At 40.4% G+C, this 23,696-nt stretch overlaps 1 protein-coding gene across 3 annotated transcripts in view; it reads left to right on the plus strand.

Moving 5' to 3' along the window:
• MAGI3 (membrane associated guanylate kinase, WW and PDZ domain containing 3) overlaps positions 1-23,696 on the plus strand; it is a 341,658-nt gene that overhangs the window by 284,423 nt on the left and 33,539 nt on the right. For all 3 annotated transcript variants that reach the window (XM_077294928.1, XM_077294929.1, XM_077294930.1), the window contains exons 14-16: positions 3,906-4,098; positions 11,794-11,985; positions 13,475-13,660. In XM_077294928.1, coding sequence (XP_077151043.1) covers positions 3,906-4,098; positions 11,794-11,985; positions 13,475-13,660 — 571 coding nt within the window. The remainder of the gene's footprint in view (positions 1-3,905; positions 4,099-11,793; positions 11,986-13,474; positions 13,661-23,696) is intronic.

Below are 23,696 nucleotides of genomic sequence, written 5' to 3' on the forward strand. Positions count from 1 at the left end.
TATTATTTGATGTTTTTTTTTGTTTGTTATTAAAAAACACTTTTATTTGATTGGACGGGTGAAATATGCTAATTTATTGAGACAGGTTTTTTGGGTTATCAGGAGTTGTATGCCAAAATCATCAGTATTAAAACAATAAAAGACCTGACAAATTTCAGTTGGTGGATAATGAATCTATAATATATGAAAGTTTAATTGTAATCATTACATTATGGTAAATAATGAAATTTAACACTATATGCTAATTTTTTGAGAAGGACCTGTATATATATACATACACACACCATTTGGGCAATAAAGTTTTCATTTTGTTGTGCTGTTTTCCTTTTTTTATCTATATATATATATATATATATATATATATATATATATATATATATATATATATATATATATATATATATATATATATATATATATATATATAATATTTAGTACAGGCCAAAAGTTTGGACACCTTCTCATTTACAGATTTTTCTGTATTTTCATGACTATGAAAATTGTACATTCACACTGAAGGCATCAAAACTATGAATTAACACATGTGGAATTATATACTTAACAAAAAAGTGTGAAACAACTGAAAATATGTCTTATATTCTAGGTTTTTCAAAGTAGCCACCTTTTGCTTTGATGACTGCTTTGCACGCTCTTGACATTCTCTTGATGAGCGTCAAGAGGTAGTCACCGGGAATGGTTTTCATTTCACAGGTGTGCCCTGTCAGCTTTAATAAGTGGGTTTTCTTGCCTTATAAATGGGGTTGGGACCATCAGTTGTGTTGTGCAGAAGTCTGGTGGATACACAGCTGCTAGTCCTACTGAATAGACTGTTAGAGTTTGTATTATGGCAAGAAAAAGGCCCCCCTCTTTAACACATACCACGATTCATGATGCACAGATACAGCAGAGAAATAAAGCACAGCCAAGTAGCATACAGCCCACGTAGTATATAACACAGCCCACGTAGTATATAACACAGCCCACGTAGTATATAACACAGCCCACGTAGTATATAACACAGCCCACGTAGTATATAACACAGCTCACGTAGTATATAACACAGCCCACATAGTATATAGCACAGCCCACATAGTATATTGCCCAGCCACGTAGTATATAGCACAGCCCCCGTAGTATATAGCACAGAGACGTAGTATATAACACAGCCCACGTAGTATATTGCCCAGACGCATAATATATTGAACAGCCACGTAATATATTGCACAGCCACGTAGTATATAACACAGCCCATGCAGTATATAACATAGGCCACGTAGTATAGAGCACATCGATGTAGTATATTGCCCAGCCACGTAATATATACCACAGCTACGTAGTATATAACACCGAGTCGTAGTATATAACACAGCCCATGCAGTATCTAACACAGCCCACGTAGTATATAGCAATGTGGGCACCATATCCTTGTTAAAAAAAAAAAAAAAAGAATTAAAATAAAAAATAGTTATATACTCACCTTCCGTCGGCCCCTGGATCCAGCCCAGGGGTTTACCGCTGCTCCTCGCGACGCTCCGGTCCCAGGAATGCATTGCGGTCTCGCGAGTTGATGATGTAGCGGTCTCGCGAGACCACTATGTCATCATCTCGCGAGACCGCAATGCATTGACCGAAGCATCGTGAGGAGCATCTGGAAAGGCAACGGAAGGTGAGAATATAATGATTTTTTATTTTGTTTATTATTTTTAACATTAGATCTTTTTACTATTGATGCTGTATAGGCAGCATCAATAATAAAAAAGTTGGTCACACAGGGTTAATAGCAGCGTTAACGGACTGCGTTACACCGCGGCATAACGTGGTGTAACGCAGCCATTAACCCTGTGTGAGCACTGACTGGAGGGGGCACTGATAGAGAGTAGGAAGGGGCGAATTAGCGGCCGGACTGTGCCGGTCGCTGATTGGTCAGCGACGCGGGATTTCCGTGACAGACAGACAAGCAGACGGAAGTGCCCCTTAGACGAATATATATATATATATATATATATATATATATATATATATATATATATATATATATATATATATATATATATTTTCAGTTGTTTCACACTTTTTTGTTAAGTATATAATTCCACATGTGTTAATTCATAGTTTTGATGCCTTCAGTGTGAATGTACAATTTTCATAGTCATGAAAATACAGAAAAATCTTTAAATGAGGGTGTGTCCAAACTTTTGGTCTGTACTGTATATGTGTGTGTGTGTGTGTGTGTGTGTGTATATATATATATATATATATATATATATATATATATATATATATATATATATATATATATATATCACATTCATACATAACATTACATACATATATAACATACATATTAGTAGCAATAGACTGACTCATTCTTTGTACTTAAGCATCTAATGAGCGTGTGCAGAAGTCATTGTGAAGGTTGTGGGAGTGAGGGAATGTACCATCGCCAATTTAGAGTGGTGAATCCTTTATCAGCTGTGCATTTCATTGTAATCCTACCCGTGATGAAAATTAGTTTGCTGAAAACTCATCCTGAAATGACAGGAAGATGGCTCCAGTAACCAATGTGAAAATTGCAAAATTATATATATATATATATATATATATATATATATATATATATATATATATATATATATATATATATATATATATATATATATATATATATATATATATTTTATTTATTTATTTTTTTAATATACATTGTTGTATGAAAAATGTTTTCCAAAAAAAAAACATTTAGCACAAACTGGTTTAAACTGATGAACAGATTCGCCTTAAAGGTAATCTGTCACTGCATTTTTGCTATGTAATCTGATGTAGGTGCAGAGTCCTTGATTACAGTGATGTGACACTTACTGGGCTGTGTGTTGCTGTTTCAGTACAATCAGTGTTTTATCAGCAAGAGATTATCGGTACAGGACAACTGGCCCCGTGACTCCTAGTCCAACTGTGCCCCCTCCACTGATTAGCTGAAAGCTGCCAATCAGTGATGTGGGTGGTGTTACACAGAGGTTGATAGTCATAGCACTGCTAGATCTGCAGCTGAGAAAACTGTGATTCTATCACAACTGCTGCACTCAGTAAACTAAGTGATACATTGTTGAAATTAGAGTTTTCTGTCCCTACATAATGCTGTCAGATTATATAGCAAAAGGCTTCTGACAGATTCCCTTTAACCCCTTCCAGACATCTGACCTACAGTTACGACATGTCAGATCTCTGACTTTGATGCGGACATGAAAGGGGAGCCTTCATCTTTCCTGGCAGATGATGGCTGAATTATTCAGCCATCATTTGCCTCGAACAGCCGCGGGTGGAATAGATATCTGCCCGTGGCTGTTAACATGTTGAATGCCGCTGTCTATTTCAGAAGATCGCTGCTTCAATATAGTAAAAAATGTTCATATCTAAAATTGCATCACAAGAAAAAAACTATACAGTTTTGGTATCTGCATAATTGTACTGACCTGGAGAGTCATATTGACAGGTCATTTTTACTGTATATTCAACAAGGTAAATAAAAAAACAAAAAATTGTGAAATTGCACTTTTTTTGCAGTTTTAACGAGCTTCAAATTTTTTTTCCCATTTTCCAGTGAATCACAAATTTTGCACATTGTTTTTGCACAAAAAACTTGCAACTTTATTCTTTGTCAGTCCGTACTTTGAAATATGGACTGTGGGCCTGACTATTATCACAAATAGGTCTAAGCCAACCTGAGAATTATGACCGCAGGTGGCAATTCTCACACCGGTAGGCAGGTGCTGGAGAAATTGGAGAAACTGCTCTAGACAGACGTGTTATGTGTAAAGATGTGCCAAAATGATGAAAGATCAAGACAAGCAAACCGAACCCAAAATCTTCTGACGAATTCTCTTCTAAAATGGTTTCTTTTATTGCAGATTTACATTGGGGCGATTATTCCCCTAGGAGCTGCAGAGAAAGATGGTCGCCTCCGCGCTGCTGATGAACTGATCTGTATCGATGGAGTACCTGTGAAGGGAAAATCCCACAAGCAGGTCTTGGATTTAATGACCACCGCCGCTCGAAATGGTCATGTCCTGCTAACAGTGAGAAGGCAGATATTCTTTACAGGTAGGTAAAGGGTTAAGAGGTAATGCAGGGCCCAGGTTCCCATAATTTTAGTCACCACACCCAAACAAGACACAATTACTCCGGTGGGATTTTAATAGACTTCTGATTCTAAGATTTCTTTTCATTGGCGTACCTAGCGTTGCGAATATCACTGCTTAAAGGGAATCTATCACCAGGTTTTTGCTATCCCATTTGAGAACATCATTATGTAGGGGCATATTCTCCGATTCCAGTGATGTGTCACTTACTGGGCTATTTGCTTCCATTTTGATAAAATCACTTTTTTATCTGCTACAGATCCACCAGTTCTCTGAATGCTCAGCACAATGAATGTCCTTAATAATGACGAGATGTTAAAACTTTAGCTATGTCTAAATCTTTATAGGGACTCCTGACCCTACAAACTGTGGGGGGAAGGGATGAACCCACTGGTAAAATTTTAATAAATCTAAAATCCCTTTAAGAACCACGATCATTTCTTGCACTTCAGCTTCTGAACTACTTTCATACTTACAGCAGCATGTATTAATATTGTAATCGCCAAGACTCAAAAATTAATTAGGCGAAAAAGAATTGTATATGTTAGCGGTATGAATTTCTTATAAACGAGGTCCGATCTGGTATTGTAGTGGAGATATTGTCACTGATCAGCCATAACATTCACTAACACCCCTTCCTGACATTGTGTAGGCCTCACGTGACCCATCGAGGCCTTCATTTCACAAGACCAATGAAAGTGTCCTGCAATATCTGGCACCAAGGCAATAGCAGACAAAGCTTTAGGAGCTGTAATTTGTAAGATTTATGGATCGGCTTATTTTTCCAGCAGATGCTACATATTCTTCTTTGATTCTTCTTTTAAACTCTTGACACTTTCTTCAAGCCGACCCTAAACCATTTGACCATGCAGTATGGAGAGCACATTAAATGAAATCTGTAAGCAGCATTGAGAGCAGCATAATGTAGGGGCAGAGATGCTGATTTCAGGGATGTATCACATACAAGGCTGGTTTCTGCAGTTTTAATAAAATCAGTGATATCTGCTCCCGATCCAGCAGTTCTCTAAATGCTGAGCCCTAAATAGCCCCACCCATGCCACTGATCGGCAGTTTCCTGTGTACACTGTGCATAGGCAGAAAGATGCCAGTGGGGGCGGGATTATGCAGAGCTCATAAATATAGAGGACTATATGGCAGCAGGTTTATTTGTCAAAACTACACTAACAGCCCAATTAGTGACACATCACTGGAATCAGGGTCTCTGCATTTTACTGCTCTCATATTGTGTCAAAAACCTGGTGACAGATTCCATATAAGAGGCCACCAGCATTAGGGAATACTGTAAACGTAAAGGAGTGTACTGGATCTACAAGAATGTTTGTGTGAAGCAGACAGAGAGGGAAAATGATCTAACGCCCATGAAATGTATATCAAAATCTTTACTCATTGAAATGGTAAAATACAAGAAGATAGAAGAATGGTGACATCTCCAGCAGGAGAGGACATCACATGTAATCAGTGTCATACAGCGTAATATGAGGTCAGTGCGACGTAGAGACATAAAGTGACGATGAAGCACAAACCCATCAGGGCCGTCCTCTCCTGCTGGAATGGCGCCACCCCCACGCGTGTCTCTGCACTAAGCATTCGTCCCGTCTTCATTGCACTGTCCTCATATTCCTCTGTATGACATTGCCCGTATACATGTGATGTCCTCTCCTGCTGGAGATGTCGCCATTCCTCTACTGTTATGTCTATCTCCCTGTATTTTATAATTTCGATGAATAAAGTTACAGAATTTTGAATGCATCCCTGGATGTTAAATGGCTTGATCAACAGCAAAAAATATCTTATTTATTATTATTAATCAGGTTAATTATGTTTACTTATACAGTTCTGTTAGAGAGGTTGTCCACTACTTTAACATTGACGACCTTTCCTTACGGACCAATTTTCCCTCTCTGTTTAGTTGACATAACATTATTTTTTTATTTAGACCTATTTTCTCAATTATTTTACATGGACTCTTGTTGGTACATACTTTTCGTTACATTTCTTTATATATGTAATATTCTTGTTTGGGGTGATGTTCATTATGTGCCCTCTAAGAATGTTGTAGTGGGTGGTATGTGCCAAAGTAACATTCACAATAATGCCAAGACCCAAGCTTTCTCAGGAAAGCATTGCCCACTGCCTCCACCATCTTGCCCTCCTATGGTGCACCCTGGTGACAACTCTTTCCCAGCTATGCAACCCCCATGCATCCACACATTGCAATAGTAAATGACCAAACCAGGCCACCTTCTTCCACTACTTTGACTACTTATGGTAGGTACTAACCACTTGCATTCGGAAGATGCTCTGGTCCAGATCTCTAACCATAATAGAAAGTTTCTCAGACCTTGCATTTGCCCATTATTTTCTTTTTTCCAACAAACCAACCTCAAGAACTGACTGCTCATTTGCTTCCTTACGTGACCTCTACAGGAGCCATTGTGATGATTGGTTTAAATGTTCTAGATGCTCGCTGTCTCACTATACGTGAAAATGAACTGTTGGTTCTCGCGGGCAGAAAGAGCCTCCACCAGTTATATAGTAGGATTATTCCGACGTTGAGTCTTGCCAACCTTTGCAAGTCCCCCTACAAATTCCAATGTCCTTTTCTTCATTCTTGCGTTTCATTGACCTCACGATGACTAAGGTTCCTCCATTCTGCACACAGTTCTCATCTTGACCTTTTTGCTTTGCTCCCAGCAGTAAGCTGTTAGAGATCTGCTCAATAAAGGGATTCATGATGGATCATTCCTGGCTGGCATTCGTTTTACTGCTTCCTAGATTAAATCACTGTTGCAAGTTTTTCAACCTTCATATTCTGCACCGCATGTCTGCCGGTGGGAAATGATTTTTCCCAGTGGAGACTTAAAAGTGTCATCTGCGCTACTTTGCAAAAGACAGAGCATTTTAGAAAACGCCAAGTAATTATCTCCCATAAACAAATGGGAAGTTCCAGCAAAGAAATTCTCCTATTGTTTATTAGAGAACGTGAATCTCGCAGCACAACAAATGGAACCACGTTCTATCCAATTACATTCAGTAAGTACATTTGTGCTGAAAAATACCCCAAACCGCCTGACCCCGAAATGGCCGAACACAACCAATCCACAACACTTTCTGGGATATTTTGGTTTCCATTGGTCATGTAATAGATGAGATTAAGATTATGAAGTGCTCCACATAGCTGGATATAAGACCACATTATCCAGGAAGGAAGCTTTCATCAGTCTGGGGTCATTACTGGTAGCAGACTTGGAGAGACCACCTTGAGACCCCCATACCTATTACATTTCCACAGAAATCAATAGGTTCTGTCCCATTCTTATCTTCTCAGATGATTGTACAGTGCCAGGATTGATATGTACCTCTTACCACAGAGAACAAGGTCTTTGCAAACAGATTTTGCTCTGAAGGTTACAGAATTTTGAAAACATCCCTGGATATTAAATGGGTTCATCGACATCAAAAATGTAGAATTATTATTTATAATGTTTACTTATATAGTGCCGGTAAAGAGGTTGTCCACTACTTTAACATTGATGACCTGTCCTTAGAGATTGGGGGTGCGACACCTGGCACCGCCACTGATCAGCTGTTCCCAGTGCCGGTGGATGCCAGAAATGCTCAGTTATGGAGCTGCTCCATCTACTGATAGTGGCAGCGACTGAGTACTGCACTGCCGCGCCTTATTGATTTGAATAGGGGGCGGATGTACAGTACCCGGCCACAGCCACTATGAGTAGACAAAGCATATGTCAATGTTAAAGTAGTGGACAATCTCTTTAATTCCACAGCACTTTACAGACATGATTACTGTTTCCACAGAAGCTCACAATCTAAATTCCCTATCAGTATGTTTAATGAGCGTGGGAGGAAACTGGAGAACCAGGAGGAAACCCACAAAAACAGGGGGATAAGATACAAACTCCTTGGAGTTGTTGTTTTTGGTGGGATTTGAACCCAGGACCCCAACGCTTCAAAGCAATAATGCTAACCTCTGAGCCCAATTATAAGGCATGGATTGATTAAAAATAATAATGGCACATTCGCCTTTCCCACGGATCTAGCGCAGGCCACTCCAGAAGTCTACACTAGCCCTGTAAGCGTTGTATTTCTCCTTTGAGAAATCACAGCACTGCCGCAGCCTGCACACACTCTTCTAGTCATCTGACCAATTGCAGCCCATCACAGGCTGCAGCGGTGCCTAGACTTCCAAAGGGGGCAGCTAACCCTTTCGGAGCTGGCGCAGACTTCCAGAGCAGCCGGTGCTGGGTCCTTAGGGGCACTGGAAGGTGAATAAGCCTATGTTATTTTTAATCCACCTGTGCCTAAAAAAAAATGTTTTTAAATAATTTACTATCTGACATTATTCTTATTATGTGACTACTATTATATAATACAATATTTTTTGCAGTGCAAATTATCATTGAGTTTAAAAAAAAAAAAGTAGTAGACCAATAATAGCCGATATCCCCTTTAGTGTAAATTAATTGCTTAGCGAATGCCAGTATGTAATAAATTGTTTCCGACACAACTAGAAATGGATCTCGGAAATAAAGGAAACGAAAGCCTTCCAGAAAACGTCTATCAATTATTTTGTATATTGGTTAGATGTTCTCTGTCCAACTATTCATGACAGGCTATGGATTTTTTTTTTCTAACTCCATAATAATTACACAGGTCTGCGACTAAAAAGCTGTTTGATTATTTTCATCTAATTTCCAAGTATTTTGGTGTGCTGAAAACGAAAAAAAATATTGAAAAAAATCCTGGATGTCAGGATTTGCCACAAAATGCAAAATTATCTTCAAATTTATTATATTTTTCTCAATTTTTGGTATTTTTTTTTCTTAGGGTTTTGAAAGTCAAAATTACTATTGATTCACATCAATGCATTGAAGATATACAATGCCAAAAAAATATAACTTTCAAAGAAAAGAACTTTCAGAGTGAGCTAATGAAACCAGCATCAACATGTTGCAAGCTGAGCGAGCAGGCTCTGACATGCTCGGGCTTGATTCAATTGTGTTATCTTGGTTCTCTCCTGTTCACACTTTTTCTTTTTCATCTCAGTTTGTGTTAGCTCATCATATTCAACCGTGTTTCCCAAAATTTGCATTATGGCTCAGCGGAAGTGTATTAATTCGCCTAACAGTTTCTGTTACATTTGTGGTGAATATCCTCAAAAAGAAGGGTGGTTTGCATTTAAAGAGGTCGTAGAGAAATTTTTAGGCAATAACAAAGACCCTGACTTCAAAAAAATTGTTGGACGAATGCTGAAAGCATTTCAAGCTTTAGGTTGCCTGATGAGTTTGAAAGTGCATTTCCTCCATTCCCACCTTGACAACTTTCGTGAAAATTTGGGAGCTGTGAGTGAAGAGCAAGGTGAACGATTCCACCAGGACATTAAAGAGATGGAAAGAAGATCCCATGGAAGATGGAGCATTACAATGAAGGCAGACTACTGTTGGACGCTTCAAAGGATATTGTCTTATATAATAGTAGTCACATAATAAGTAGAATAATCACCCCGCTCATGTAAAGCCTGGGTCAAGATGAAACTATACTGCGAGTATGAGCTAATGTGCAGGCACGTTGTGTATATACTGACCTGTCACGGAAATGATGGTAGATTAAAGGAGGAAAAGGTAGAGGATAATATATTATCAGCAGCGAAAACTCCACTTAAGTAAGGATCAAAGAAAAGGTAATGTAATGTATATGCCTTCGTTCCTCTCCAACTCCTGCGAGTTAGAATGAGCGCTACACATTTGCACATCTCTATGTAATTTGTCAGGAAGGGCACAATTGGGAATAATGCAACACATGGCACATTCTGTATCATATTCATTGACTCAAAGCCGCAACATTGTGTTATCACATTATGGTCCATAGTTCTATTTCATGCGCCAGAATCATTGGACATTTAGTGTAATGAGGTCAGATAGGGCTTCCAATGTCTCACGGACTTATCGGGGCACGGCAGGAGTGTACTTGGCACTGATTGCTGGGACTGCCATGATTTTTCGGGTGCGATCAGCTGCAGCTCTAATTGACCTCATGGAAGGAGGATATAGTAAAGGGTGGACTTCCACAAGCCAATGATCGTGAATAAGGGTTCTCATAAACGCTTGTTTTCTGGTACGTGTGAGGTGTAAATGGGTTTCGGCTTGCTTAAAGATCATCGTTCTCCGCAGCATTTTGTCTGAACAGGACAGGTGCTGCCGAGATCAATGACAGTCTATGTGCACAGAAAGATCTACTAATGATCACTTTGTGCGCATTGATACTGTGGTTGGCCATATAAAGGCTATTAAACAACCTCCGATTGGCAAACCTGTAACCAGTCAGCGGCACAAGACTACTGTAAACCCAACATGATCCCCTTTTTTCTCCATTTGTTTTTCTGCAGGTGTCCGCATTAAAACATGCAATGCCATTCTGCTCTGATTATTGCGTTTTTGCTGGGTGTGGGGAGGTTTCTTCATTTTCCCTTTTTTGGCACCTTTTTGATGCAGTTTTTTTTATTTTCAGTTATTCTTTTTAGTACACAACTGCTGGAATTCTGCGCTTAAAAGGGAACCAGTCACTCCCAAAATCGAAGGTGAGCCCACCAGCCTCAGGGGCTTATCTACAGCATTCTGGAATGCCGTAGATAAGCCCCCGATGTATCCTGAAAGAGGAGAAAAAGAGGTTAGATTATACTCACCCAGGGGCGGTCCCTGTACGATGGGTGTCGCGGTCCGGTCTGGGGCCTCCCATCTTCTTACTATGACGTCCCCTTCTTGTCTTCACGCTGCGGCTCCAGCGCAGGCGTACTTTGTCTGCCTTGTTGAGGGCAAAGAAAAGTACAAGTGTGCGCAGGTGCTGTAGATAAGCCCCTGATGCTGGTGGGCTTAGCTCACCTTCGATTTTGGGGGTGACAGGTTCCCTTTAAAATATAATCACATTCAGTCTCGCTTTAGAAAAATGGGAAAATCCACCAAAAACTAGGAGGTTTTATGAAATGGCCTTCATTTTGCTATAACTGTTAAACACCATATTTTCTGCCCTTAAAAAAATTGCATAAGTATTTATATACAGTGTTTATGCTACATGGGAACATGGTGTTATACCGCATGGTCACTTTCCTCTATATACAGAAAACGTCAGGACCAGGCAGCATAGGATACAGATAAAGGAAGGAAGACCGGAGTGTACTATTCACACATCTTTAGGTCATTCATTCAACTTGGGCCAAAAAATATTTTTAAAAAAGTCCAAACAAAATGTGTCCTGTAGTTTTGCGCAAGTTTGTGCAAATTGCCTCTTCAAAGAGGAAGATAACTTGATCTCTAGCGCCACCTGTTAGAAGTAGCGATCCTACAAGTCACAATCAACCCTTTAACGTGTCTTGCAATATGACTTAGGATAAAAGCCAAATCTGAATCTCAATTTATAGACACACTGTTTCGGGCTGTTGGCCCTCGTCAGTGCAAAGTATGAGATCTGATTTGGCTAGGTGAGAGGCTCTGGACTGGGGTCTAAGGGGTAAGATTTCTCCTTGTGGAGAGTGACATACTGGTCCTGGCATGCCAATATAAGGAGGCTTATTTACCTGTGGTTTTGCAAGCATTCATGTGATATATGTTCATTTTCGCAGACAAACCACAAGAAGAGGAGGACGCACAAAACCCTACTCCTGCCCTGAACGGCTCTCCCAGGCTAAATCGAATTGAAATGACTGGTGTTCCCAAACCGCCCGCAGAAGCTTATGATATTGTCTTACAGCGGAAGGAAAATGAAGGCTTTGGATTTGTCATCTTGACCTCCAAAAATAAACCCCCTCCAGGAGGTGAGAGTTTTTCACCAGTTACTATTGTGAGGACCCGGAGATTAGTGTGCCATCTACTGTAATCCATGTCAGACTGGGGTACCAAGGGCTAACCACAAACCTCAACTCAAGGGTCCCCACTTTTCAGCTACATGCAAATACGACTTTATTCTCATTCACAAATATCTATTTTAATAAAATGGGTTAATTGTTAAATAAGACGATGCCTTTGTATATAGTGAGCCAAGTGTATTGTGCCAAGTACTGCTCAGATAAAAGGCTGGTGGGCCACACCTGCATGGGGGCCCACCGGAGGATTCTCCTGTTCTCCTGTGGGCTAGTCCATATTTGACTGTAAGATATGACCTGTTCTAAATGCTATTTGCAATAATACGGAGAATTGGGTATCATTTGTACACAGTATCCACTTCTTGGTACCAATGGAGGCAAGTTTTTTTCTTTACGTTTGGTGCAATGGTGCCCCCAGATGACTAAATAAGAGGTTTTTTGATCCCTATGTTGCACAACAGAAACTCTAGTGTATGGTTAATAGTCTATATAGAGGGAGATTTTGGACAGCAGTATTAGAAAGTTGCACCTCCGTTCACCCTCTGGAACCTCTTTAGATTTGGCTGGGTGGCTTCAGATTTCTTAATATCCTTTAATCGGGCAACTGTATTGTTGCATTACCGCAGGCAGCTATCGTCTCAGTGCTTACCCTCTTGTGCATGGCACATTTTTTAATAACAATAGTACATTTAATTATTCCATTAATTTATTTTTTTCTTCTATGGTTTTTCATTTTTTGAGTGTGTTTTTTCTGGACTGTATTAATTTTTCTGTTTGTTTGCCATCACAATATTGAAAATCCTGTGTAAATATTATTAGTGTTGATGTAGTCTCCCTGCTGAAAATCCATCTGTCCTGTGCTGCTATGTTTTATCCTTCAGCGTGGTTTATATTTAATGTAGTCAAGCAGATGTTGTGCACATTAACAATACCGCACAGCGCTGAGCATGGCACCCGGGCACACAGTAACACGAGTCAATTAGCTCACAGTACAGAAATTTGCCTGAATATTAATGTTGTGTAAAGGTTCAGTCCTCTTAGCGCGACCTATTTTTATGGGTGAATTTTTTATATGTAAGCACTGCATAGTCATATATAAATAATATCCTGCGATTTCATGAAATGTCATGTTTTTCTTGGGTTTGGAGCACAGTGATTGCTGACAAGTCTTTAACTTACACAAGCTTCCTAATGAGTATATTTTGCACCATTGACCCTTATCGTAAGGATTTGTGGGTGTCCCATTGGTCAGACACTATCAAATTAGCATTTATCATCTATACAGTGAATATTGCAACCTATTCCGTATTCACACCATGGAACCCAAACCAACTCCGAGGTCAGAGTGTGAATGATACCCAAGAGTTTTTGTTTTTTTGCCAGTTATAGTTATGGACAAGCTGATAACATGACTATCTGGGTATCCTAATTCTCATTGCAGTCATTCCTCACAAGATTGGACGGGTTATAGAAGGTAGCCCTGCTGACCGTTGCAGAAAGCTTAAAGTGGGAGACAGGATCTCCGCTGTTAATGGCCAATCGATTGTGGAGTTGTCACACGATAACATAGTACAACTGATAAAAGACGCTGGGAATATAGTAACCCTCACGGTGATTGCTGAAGAAGGTAAGTTTTACTGTATTTAAAGTTTCACTAGCCCAGCCTTGCTTTCAAATTTTGCCTATGCTTAAAGGGAATTAGTCAGCAGATTTTTGCCATGTAACCCGAGATCACCGCGATGCAGGACAAGAGAGCCTGACTACAGGGATGTATCACTTATTACATGGTGTTTTGGCAGCAGTCACCATAGGACTACTGGTCTTGTGCATCCTAGTTCAACAACACCCTCAGGGCAACTGGCCTTGTGCATCCTAGTCCAACCCCACCCTCAGAACAACAGGCCTTGTACATCCAAGTCCAACCCCACCCTCAAGACAACTGGCCTTGTGCATCCTAGTCCAACCCCAACCTCAGGATAACAGGCCTTGTGCATCCTAGTCCAACCCCACCCTCAGGACAACTGGCCTTGTGCATCCTAGTCCAACCCCACCCTCAGGACAGCTGGCCTTGTGCACCCTAGTACAACCCCACCCTCAGGACAACTGGCCTTGTGCATCCTATTGCAACCCCACCCTCAGGACAACTGGCCTTGTGCATCCTATTGCAACCCCACCCTCAGGACAGCTGGCTTTGTGCACCCTAATCCAACCCGGCCGCCAGCACTGATTACAGCTCTCTCAGTATACAGTGTACATAGAAAGATGCTAAACAGCGGTGTGGATGGGTCAGCAGCCTACCACAAATGTTAATATGGCCTGCTTTTTCTCATTTAGGCTTCATACACATTTTTTGCTGTTTTTTCTGTTTATAAAACCCATAAAAAGCACCCTAAAATACTGCTTTAAAAGCAGCAGCACACGTCATATATTTTGAAGTCCATGACTGGAAAAACTCTGAAGAACAAAACACCTAGGGAATGCCACCACCAAAAAATAATACCAGAAATACAAACGTTACTATGTGTGAATAATGTCATATCCAACCAGCAAACATTTGTTAAAAAATACCGTGAAAAAAGACACTACGGTTCTTTACTTCCTTCCTGCCAAGAGAGCAATGGGCATGGGTAAAAAAAAACCAGACATAAAGTCCTGTGATCACTGCATCATTGGCACTGATACAAGTAGTCAGCCTGTTTCTGCAGTGTGAGAGGGAGAGGAGAAATAAGCGTCATGTGAGTTAGCAGGTCTGTTGAAAGGGTGGATGAACGCTCTACTGTATCTATAACATGGCAGACAGTCATAACCGCTTTCTATTAGTCAATTAAAAAGAGTGAGAGGCCTTTAATCTCCAAATATGGAATTATTGCAGTGTCTTTGGAGGAAACGTTCTAGATAATAAAGTCTTATATTAGCAGTGTAAAGCAATGTAGTACAGAGTGGCAAGACAAGTGTCATGTGTGCTAGCAGACTTGTAGAAATCACGACCGGATAGAAGCTACGCCGGACTTGTAACATGGCAGCCAATAATAACGACTTCCTTCCAGTATGCTGTGACATGCCGAGGAAAAGGCTCTATTAAAAAGAAGCTATCGTCAGACAATAACCTAGTGTTTAAATAAGGTTTATATATTTTGCCCTTTTTTTGGTATCTTTTATAAAAAAAAAAAAAAAAAAATCAGTTCTTCTACAATTTTTATACCAGCCAGTGGGGCTTTTATAGACTTGCCATTCCTTTAGGAAGAGTTTTCAGAGACAGGCTTGTAATGACAGGTAACCTCTCTATACATAGCTGATAATATAGGGTCCACCGTTCAGAATAAGTGGTGCCACAGCTGACCTTGCTCCCCTTCCTTCAAAATCATTTTTGCACACGCTCATTAGTTGCTTCAATACAGAATATAGGGTCAGTGTCTGTTCGTTGTATCTAATGTACGTGTGGATTTCCTGACACAACAGGAAGTTAGTCTAAAGAAAGCCCCAGTGGCCATGTGAAAACTGCAAGCTATTTTTTTTTCTACAAATTGTGATATGAAAAAAAATGAAAAAAAAAAAAACACACAAAAACCTGAAACAAGCTTTAAACAATTGGTAATTTTTTCATAGGATAGATTCCCTTTAAGTTGCTGTGAAGTTTTATTTTGTAATATTTTTTCTGTGTTTTTTCAATAAAACACCAAAATTAATTGCATTATTTTTTCCGTTTAGAGATTACACAGTATAAGTGAATACTATCTATTATTCCTGAGTCACATTTTTGCAATCCTTTTGAACTGATAGATCACCTACTGTTAAAAAGACTTCCTTTAGAGTACGAAGGTGACGAGAGCACTTCAGAAATCCAGCTCAGCTATTAATATACAGATGATAATCTGTTTGGCAAAAACCTGACACAGTGCAGTTGTAAAGTAGGTCATCGGGGGCTTTTGTATCCGGTCAGCAGAGAATATTTATTTGCAATCGGTTGAAATCTGTCTCGAATAAGAGCGGTGACTCCATAAATCACATGATATTGCTGTTTGTTTGCACAGTCTATTCTGTAGTTACAGAAATAAAACCTACAGCTGCTCGTGTCTTCTGCAATTTATTCAAGACTGTGGTTCCACGTTTTAATTAGAAGCATTATAATACCATTGCCAGATAGATGGCTTTGCCCATTTCCAAATAATAAGTACCTTAATCCAGCAAGCAGATGGATTAGCATAAGGGGACATTCTCATGTCAGTGCAAATATTAGACTTGCAGTCTTGTTTTATGCTCAAAAGCATCAAAGGCTCAATTTACCTGTTCTTAAATATTTAATAAGATGGTGAAGTCTTTCTCTTTTGTATTTATCAATTTTCAAAAAAAGTCAGGGATTTTCAGGTCCATAATTTGTTTCAACTCCAAGAAATGTCTCATCGAAATTTTGTAAAGGCTGAGACTCCTTACAACCCAGGGCTGTGGGTAGATGGATGGATGGATGGATGGATGGGTAGATAGATAGGTAGGTAGGTAGGTAGGTAGGTAAGTAGGTAGGTAGATGGGTAGGTAGCTAGATAGAGTGGCATTTAAAAGCTTGGGCACTGCTGGTCAAAATTACTATTATTGTGAACAGTTATACAAGTTGAAGATGAAACTTTGGCCAATTTTAATCCCTTAACAAACGGAGGTATTTTTGTTTTTGCAATTTCATTTTTTGCTCCCTTTCTTTACAGAGCCATAACTTAGAAAGCTTGATTTTTTGTGGGAAGAGTTGTACTTTTGAACAACACCATTGGTTTTAACATATCTTGTACTGGAAAATCGGGGGAAAAAATCCAAGTGAAATTGCAAAAAAAAAAAAAATGCAATCTAAGAGTCTTGGGGTTTTTTTCATACCATGTTCACTAAATGCTAAAACTGACCTGCCATTATGATTCTCCGGGTCATTATGAGTTCATAGACACCAAACATGTCTAGGTTCTTTTTTCTTTAAGTGGTGAAAAAAAAATTCCAGAGTTTGTTAAAAATAAAAGTGTGCCATTTTCCGAGACCCGTAGCGTCTCCATTTTTGGTGATCTCAGGTTGGGTGAGAGCTTGTATTATGCATGCCGAGCTGAAGTTTTTAATGATATCATTTTGGTGCAGATACAATCTTTTGATCGCCCGTTATTGCATTTTAATGCAATGTTGCAGCGACCAAAAAAACCTAATTCTGTCGTTTTTACTTTTTTTCCTCATTACGCCGTTTAACAATTGGGTTAATTCTTTTTTTATTTTGATCGGGTGATTCTGAATGCGGAGATACCAAATATGCTTATATTTGATTTTTTTTATTATTGTTTTATTTTGAATGGGGCGAAAGGGGGATTTGAACTTCTATATGCCGTATATACTCGAGTATAAGCCGAGATTTTCAGCCCACTTTTTTGGGCTGAAAGTGACCCTCTCGGCTTATACTCGAGTCATTGTCAGCGGGGGGGGGGGGTGTGACATACTCACCTGCTCCTGGCGCTGTCCCTGCATGTCCCATGGTCTCCAGGCAGCTCTTCCCGTGTTCAGCGGTCAAGTGGTACCGCTCATTAAAGTAATGAATATGGACGCACATTCATTACTGTAATGAGCGGTACGTGACCGCTGAACACAGGAAGATGCCGCCGGCTCCCGGAGACCATCTGACAGTGAGACGCTGCCAGGGACCGCGTCGGGAGCAGGTGAGTATATCGGGGGAGGTGAAAATTGCACGATAGTCACCTTCCTCGTTCCACCGCTGGGCGCTGCTCTGTCTTCCATCCTCTGCACTTATCGTGCCCTCTGACCTGAACAGTGAGGCAATTAGTGTGCGCGCCGCCCTCTGCCTGAACAGTCAGCGCAGAGGATGGAAGACAGAGCAGCGCGCAGCGGTGGAAGGTGACTATCGCAAGTGCCGGGGGCCTGAGCGAAGAGAGGTGAGTATGTGATTTTTTTTTTTAATTTTAATCACATCAACAGCATATGGGGAAAATGTGTGGAGCATCTTATGGGGCCACAATGTATGGAGCATTGTATGGGGCCATAATGTGTGGAGCATCTTATGGGGCCACAATGTATGGAGCATCTCATGGGGCCAGAATGTATGGAGCATCATATGAGGCCACAATGTATGGAGCATCTCATGGGGCCACAATGTATGGAGCATCGTATGGGGCCATAATGTATGGAGCATCGTATGGGGCCACAATGTATGGAGCATCTTATGGGGCCACAATGTATGGAGCATCTTATGGGGCCACAATGTATGGAGCATCTCATGGGGCCATAATGTGTGGAGCATCTTATGGGGCCATAATGTATGGATCATCTTATGGGGCCATAATGTATGGATCATCTTATGGGGCATAATGTGCGGAACATCTTATTGGGCCATAATGTGTGGAGCATCTTATGGGACCATCAACCTTTATGCAGCTTTGTTTGGGGCAAATGTTTCTATGGAGCATCTTATGGGACCATTATTAACCTTTGTGCAGCATTATATGGGGCATATTTTAATATGGAGCATTATATGGGGCGTATTTTGTATGGAACATCTTATGGGGCCCATCATGAACTGTATGGAGCATTATATGGGGCTCCTGATTCAATATGGATATTCAAAAACACTTAACCTACTGATGTCTCAATTAATTTTACTTTTATTGGTCTCTATTTTTATTTTTGAGATTCACCGGTAGCTGCTGCATTTTCCACCCTAGGCTTATACTCGAGTCAATAAGTTTTCCCATTTTTTTTGTGGCAAAATTAGGGGGGTCGGCTTATACTCGGGTCAGCTTATACTCGAGTATATACGGTATTTTTTTATTTTTTAAATATTTTTAAACATTTATTTTTACTTTTTGCATGCTTCAATAGTCTCCATGCGAGACTAGAAGCTGTAGTCGTCCAATTGACTCTGCTACATAACAGGCGGTGATCAAATCGCCTGTATGTAGCAGAAATGCTCACTTGCTATGAGCGCCAACTACCGAGTGGCACTCATAGCAATCTGGCTATGACAACCATAAAGTAAACACCGGAGAGAAAACAGGAGTACACGTCCCAATTTTTTGAAAAAAGTATCAATCCAAATTTTATTACACAAAAATCGTCATATACATCAATACCAAATCACATAATCAATAAATAACACGTACATCAGTAAGGGAAACTGAGGAACAACACTGAAAAAAACTGTGACAGCCCCTGTAAATGTCTACGTCTAAAATAAAGTGCTAATAGTGCATGTCACAGGGCAAAATGGGGGTTGTTTTTAAAGAATAAGTCACTGTTAGACTACATGTCATACATCCCAAAATTAAGGTCACATCAGGTATAGTGCACTAGATACCAGACATGCTTCCCCAAATCTTACCCATTCTGCAGACAAACAGGGGTTACCGCCGGAGCCCCAACGCTCGTTTCGCGTCGGCTTCATCAGGGGGCAGTCACTGGAGAGTGAACTGTCACTGGACAGTCTGCTAGAGACCTCTGGTTGTCATGCCAACCCATTGGTGACCCGTGATCACTTGATGGGGTCGCCGATGGGCGGGAATTCCGCTGCTCTTGCCCGAAGCGCAAGATAAATGCTGCTGCATTTAACAGGTTAACAGCCACGGGTGGATCGCAATTCCACCCGCAGCTGTTAGGGGCACTTGTAAGCTGTATGTATCAACTGTCATGTGCCCAGAAAGGGGGAGTCTGACATCGGCATACTATTACTCCCCATGTCGGAAAGGGCATAATTAGCTTGTTAGGTTTTGGCTTGTTCACGATCATCTTTAGGAAAGGCCAGGTGATGCAAATTTCCCAGCCTCCTCTAACCTTATGTAAAAAACAAAACAGCCATGGGTTCTTCAAAGCAGCCTCCCAGCACTCTGAAACTGAAAATGGTAGAGACTCACAAAGCAGGAGAAGGCTATAAGAAGATAGCAAAGCATTTTAAAGTTGCCCTTTCATCAGTTCAAAATGTAATTAAGAAATGGCAGTTAACAGGAACAGTGGAGGTCAAGATAAGGTTTGGAAGACTAAGCAAAATTTCAGTGAGAGCTGCTCGTAAGATTGCAAAAGAGGCAGTTCAGAATCCCCGCTTGACTGCAAAAGACCATCAGAAAGATTTAGCAGACTCTGGAGTTGTGGTACATTGTTCTACTGTTCAGAGACACCTTTACAAATATGGCCTTTAATGCAAGTGTCGTCAGAAGAAAACCTCTCCTGCGTCCTCACCATAAAATTCACATTCAGAAGTATGCAGAAGAACATCTAAACAAGCCAGATGCACTTTGGAAATAAGTCCTGAGGACCAATGAGGTTAAAATAGAACTCTTTGGCCACAATGATGATCAAAAGTATGTGTGGAGAAAAAAGGGCACAGAATTTCAGGAAAAGAACATTTCGACAACTATTAAGCAAGGGGGGTGGATCAATCATGCTTTGGGGTTGTGTTGCAGCCAGTGGGTCCGAGGATCATTTCAGAGGTAAAGATAAGAATGGATTCAATAAAATGTCAATGAAACTGGAAGAATTTTCCAAGGAAGAATAAATGAAAATCCCTCAAACAAGAATTGAATGGCTACAAAAAGCATTTACAAGCCGTAATACTAGCAAAATGGGGTGCTTCTAGATACTGACCATGCAGGGTGCCCAAACTTTTGCACTGGCCCAATTTCCTTTTTAGAATTTTTAAAATGTAAAAGTTGAAAATATATATGTTGTTGTGCCAAAAATACAATTGAAATGTGTCATATTTAACTTTAGGCCTTTTACTGATATCTTCAACTTGCTTAACTGTTCACAATAAGAGTAATGTTGACTAGGGTAGATGGATTGATGGATAGATAGATAATGCAGTGTATTATGTGAGCAATCAAGCTCAAATGTGGTCAATTCACTAGAGGGACTAACAAATGTAAAAAAACAAAAAAACAAATTGCAATACATAAAATAAAAAACAAGAATACAGGAAAAAAGACCTAAATAGTATGGCTGCATTCATAACCTTAAATGTAAATATTATCACATTATTTAAAGGGCCACTGTCCCCCCCTCCAGCCGTTATAAACTAAAAGAGCCACCTTGTGCAGCAGTAATGCTGCATTCTAACAAGGTGGCTCTTTTAGTTTTTGATGCATGTATTCCCAAAATAGGCGCCGGATTTCATGCGAAAACAGCGCGATGGGGGCGGCGCCCGGCACCCCTGAAGATTTGAGTGACGGCAGTGTGGCGTTTCAAGCAGGGGGGTGAGGACCCGCCTCCCTGGCGAAAGACAGGTATTCTGGAGAAGTTATAAAAAGCTTTATTTTGGGAATACATGCACCAAAAACTAAAAGAGCCACCTTGTTAGAATGCAGCATTACTGCTGCACAAGGTGGCTCTTTTAGTTTATAACGGCTGGAGGGGGGGACAGTGGCCCTTTAACCCCTTACTGACCTCGGACGGGATAGTACGTCCGAGGTCAGCTCCCCTGCTTTGATGCAGGGCTCTGCGGTGAGCCCGCATCAAAGCCGGGACATATCAGCTGTTTTGAACAGCTGACATGTGCCCGCAATAGCGGCGGGTGAAATCGCGATTCACCCGCCGCTATTAACTAGTTAAATGCCGCTGTCAAACGCAGACAGCGGCATTTAACTACCGCATCCGGCCGGGCGGCCGGATATGAGCGCATCGCCGACCCCCGTCACATGATCGGAGGTCGGCGATGCTTCTCCATTGTAACCATAGAGGTCCTTGAGACCTCTATGGTTACTGATCGCCGGTAGCTGTGAGCGCCACCCTGTGGTCGGCGCTCACAGCACACCTGATTTTCTACTACATAGCAGCTAACAGCAGATCGCTGCTATGTAGCAGAGCCGATCGTGCTGTGCCTGCTTCTAGCCTCCCATGGAGGCTATTGAAGCATGGAAAAAGTAAAAAAAAAAAAAAAAAAAGTTTAAAAAAATGTGAAAAAAATAAAAAAAATATAAAAGTTTAAATCACCCCCCTTTCGCCCCAATCAAAATAAATCAATTAAAAAAAAATCAAACCTACACATATTTGGTATCGCCACGTTCAGAATCGCCCGATCTATCAATAAAAAAAAGCATTAACCTGATCACTAAACGGCGTAACAAGAAAAAAAAATTGAAACGCCAGAATTACGTTTTTTTGGTCGCCGCGACATTGCATTAAAATGCAATAACGGGCGATCAAAAGAACGTATCTGCACCGAATTGGAATCATTAAAAATGCCAGCTCGGCACGCAAAAATAAGCCCTCAACCGACCCCAGATCACGAAAAATGGAGACGCTACGAGTATCGGAAAATGGCGCAATTTTTTTTTTTTTTTTTTTTTTTAGCAAAGTTAGGAATTTTTTTTCACCACTTAGATAAAAAATAACCTAGTCATGTTAGGTGTCTATGAACTCGTAGTAATATAGAAAATGTTCAGCACAGCCGAAGAGAGGAGGTGCACGGTCGTAGGTTCCCAAGCCTCAATGTGTAAATAACAGGTGACTGGCACACCATGAACGTGTTGTGATGCAAAAAAAGGGGTTTATTATATATACAGTAAACAAACGTTTCGGTCGTAACTGGACCTTCATCAGTGTGCTAAATGAAAATATATACAAAGAAAGTGATATCCAAGGCATCAAAGAACAAAATACAGAAAATAAACATAAACAAAACAATGAACAAAAGTATATACAACACAAAAAGTCATGATTATAGACACGAGTAGTAACCCCATTGGGGGACCATCAAATACGGTTGCCAAGATATTCATGCTGGAAACAAATTTGGACGTGTATGTGAAGGTATGGTGACGCGCCAAGAAAAAAGGAGGAACTCAGGGGGGAGGTATGTAAAAGTGGTGATGAGAGACACACTTTACCATGAGGTATCAGTGAAAAGGTAAACCTACCTAGATTACTGGTATGTTTGAGGGACCCCAAAAGTTAGAACTAAGTTGCATCTGAAGGGAAATAAAAATACATATTGGGATGACTCAGTACGTGCCTATGTAGACCATACGTGATGCTATAGGGCTTGTGGTGCCATATAAAATAGTTACATACCAGAAAAAAAGGACCTGAAGCTATATGGAATTCAGGTTCTAGAAGCAGTCCGTAGAAGCAAGGGATTATATCCCAGGTAGTGTTATCTGCAGGAGAAGTTGGTATGATATAAATTATGCCAGTGAGCCATGAAATAATGTGGGTGTATGGTACATACCAGGAGGAAGCCTGAAGCTATATAGATCCCAGGTTATAGACACAATCTGCAGATACAGGGTAGTGTGTCAGGGGTGACACTATCTGCAGGAGGGATAGATAGGATATGAACTCGTAGTGACCTGGAGAATCATAATGGCAGGTCAGTTTTAGCATTTAGTGAACCTAGCAAAAAAGCCGAGCAAAAAACAAGTGTGGGATTGCACTTTTTTTTGCAATTTCACCGCACTTGGAATTTTTTTTCCATTTTCTAGTACACAACATGCTAAAACCAATGATGTTGTTCAAAAGTACAACTTGTCCCGCAAAAAATAAGCCCTCACATGGCCATATTGACGGAAAAATAAAAAAGTTATTGCTCTGGGAAAGAGGGCAGCAAAAAACGAAAATGAAAAAGGGCAAGGTCTTGAAGGGGTTAAAATCATCAGCTCGGACCGCTAAAAATAAGCCCTCACCTGACCCGAGATCACGAAAAA

Source organism: Ranitomeya variabilis, chromosome 3 (assembly GCF_051348905.1).
Source record: "Ranitomeya variabilis isolate aRanVar5 chromosome 3, aRanVar5.hap1, whole genome shotgun sequence".
NCBI classification, from domain to species: Eukaryota; Metazoa; Chordata; class Amphibia; order Anura; family Dendrobatidae; genus Ranitomeya; species Ranitomeya variabilis.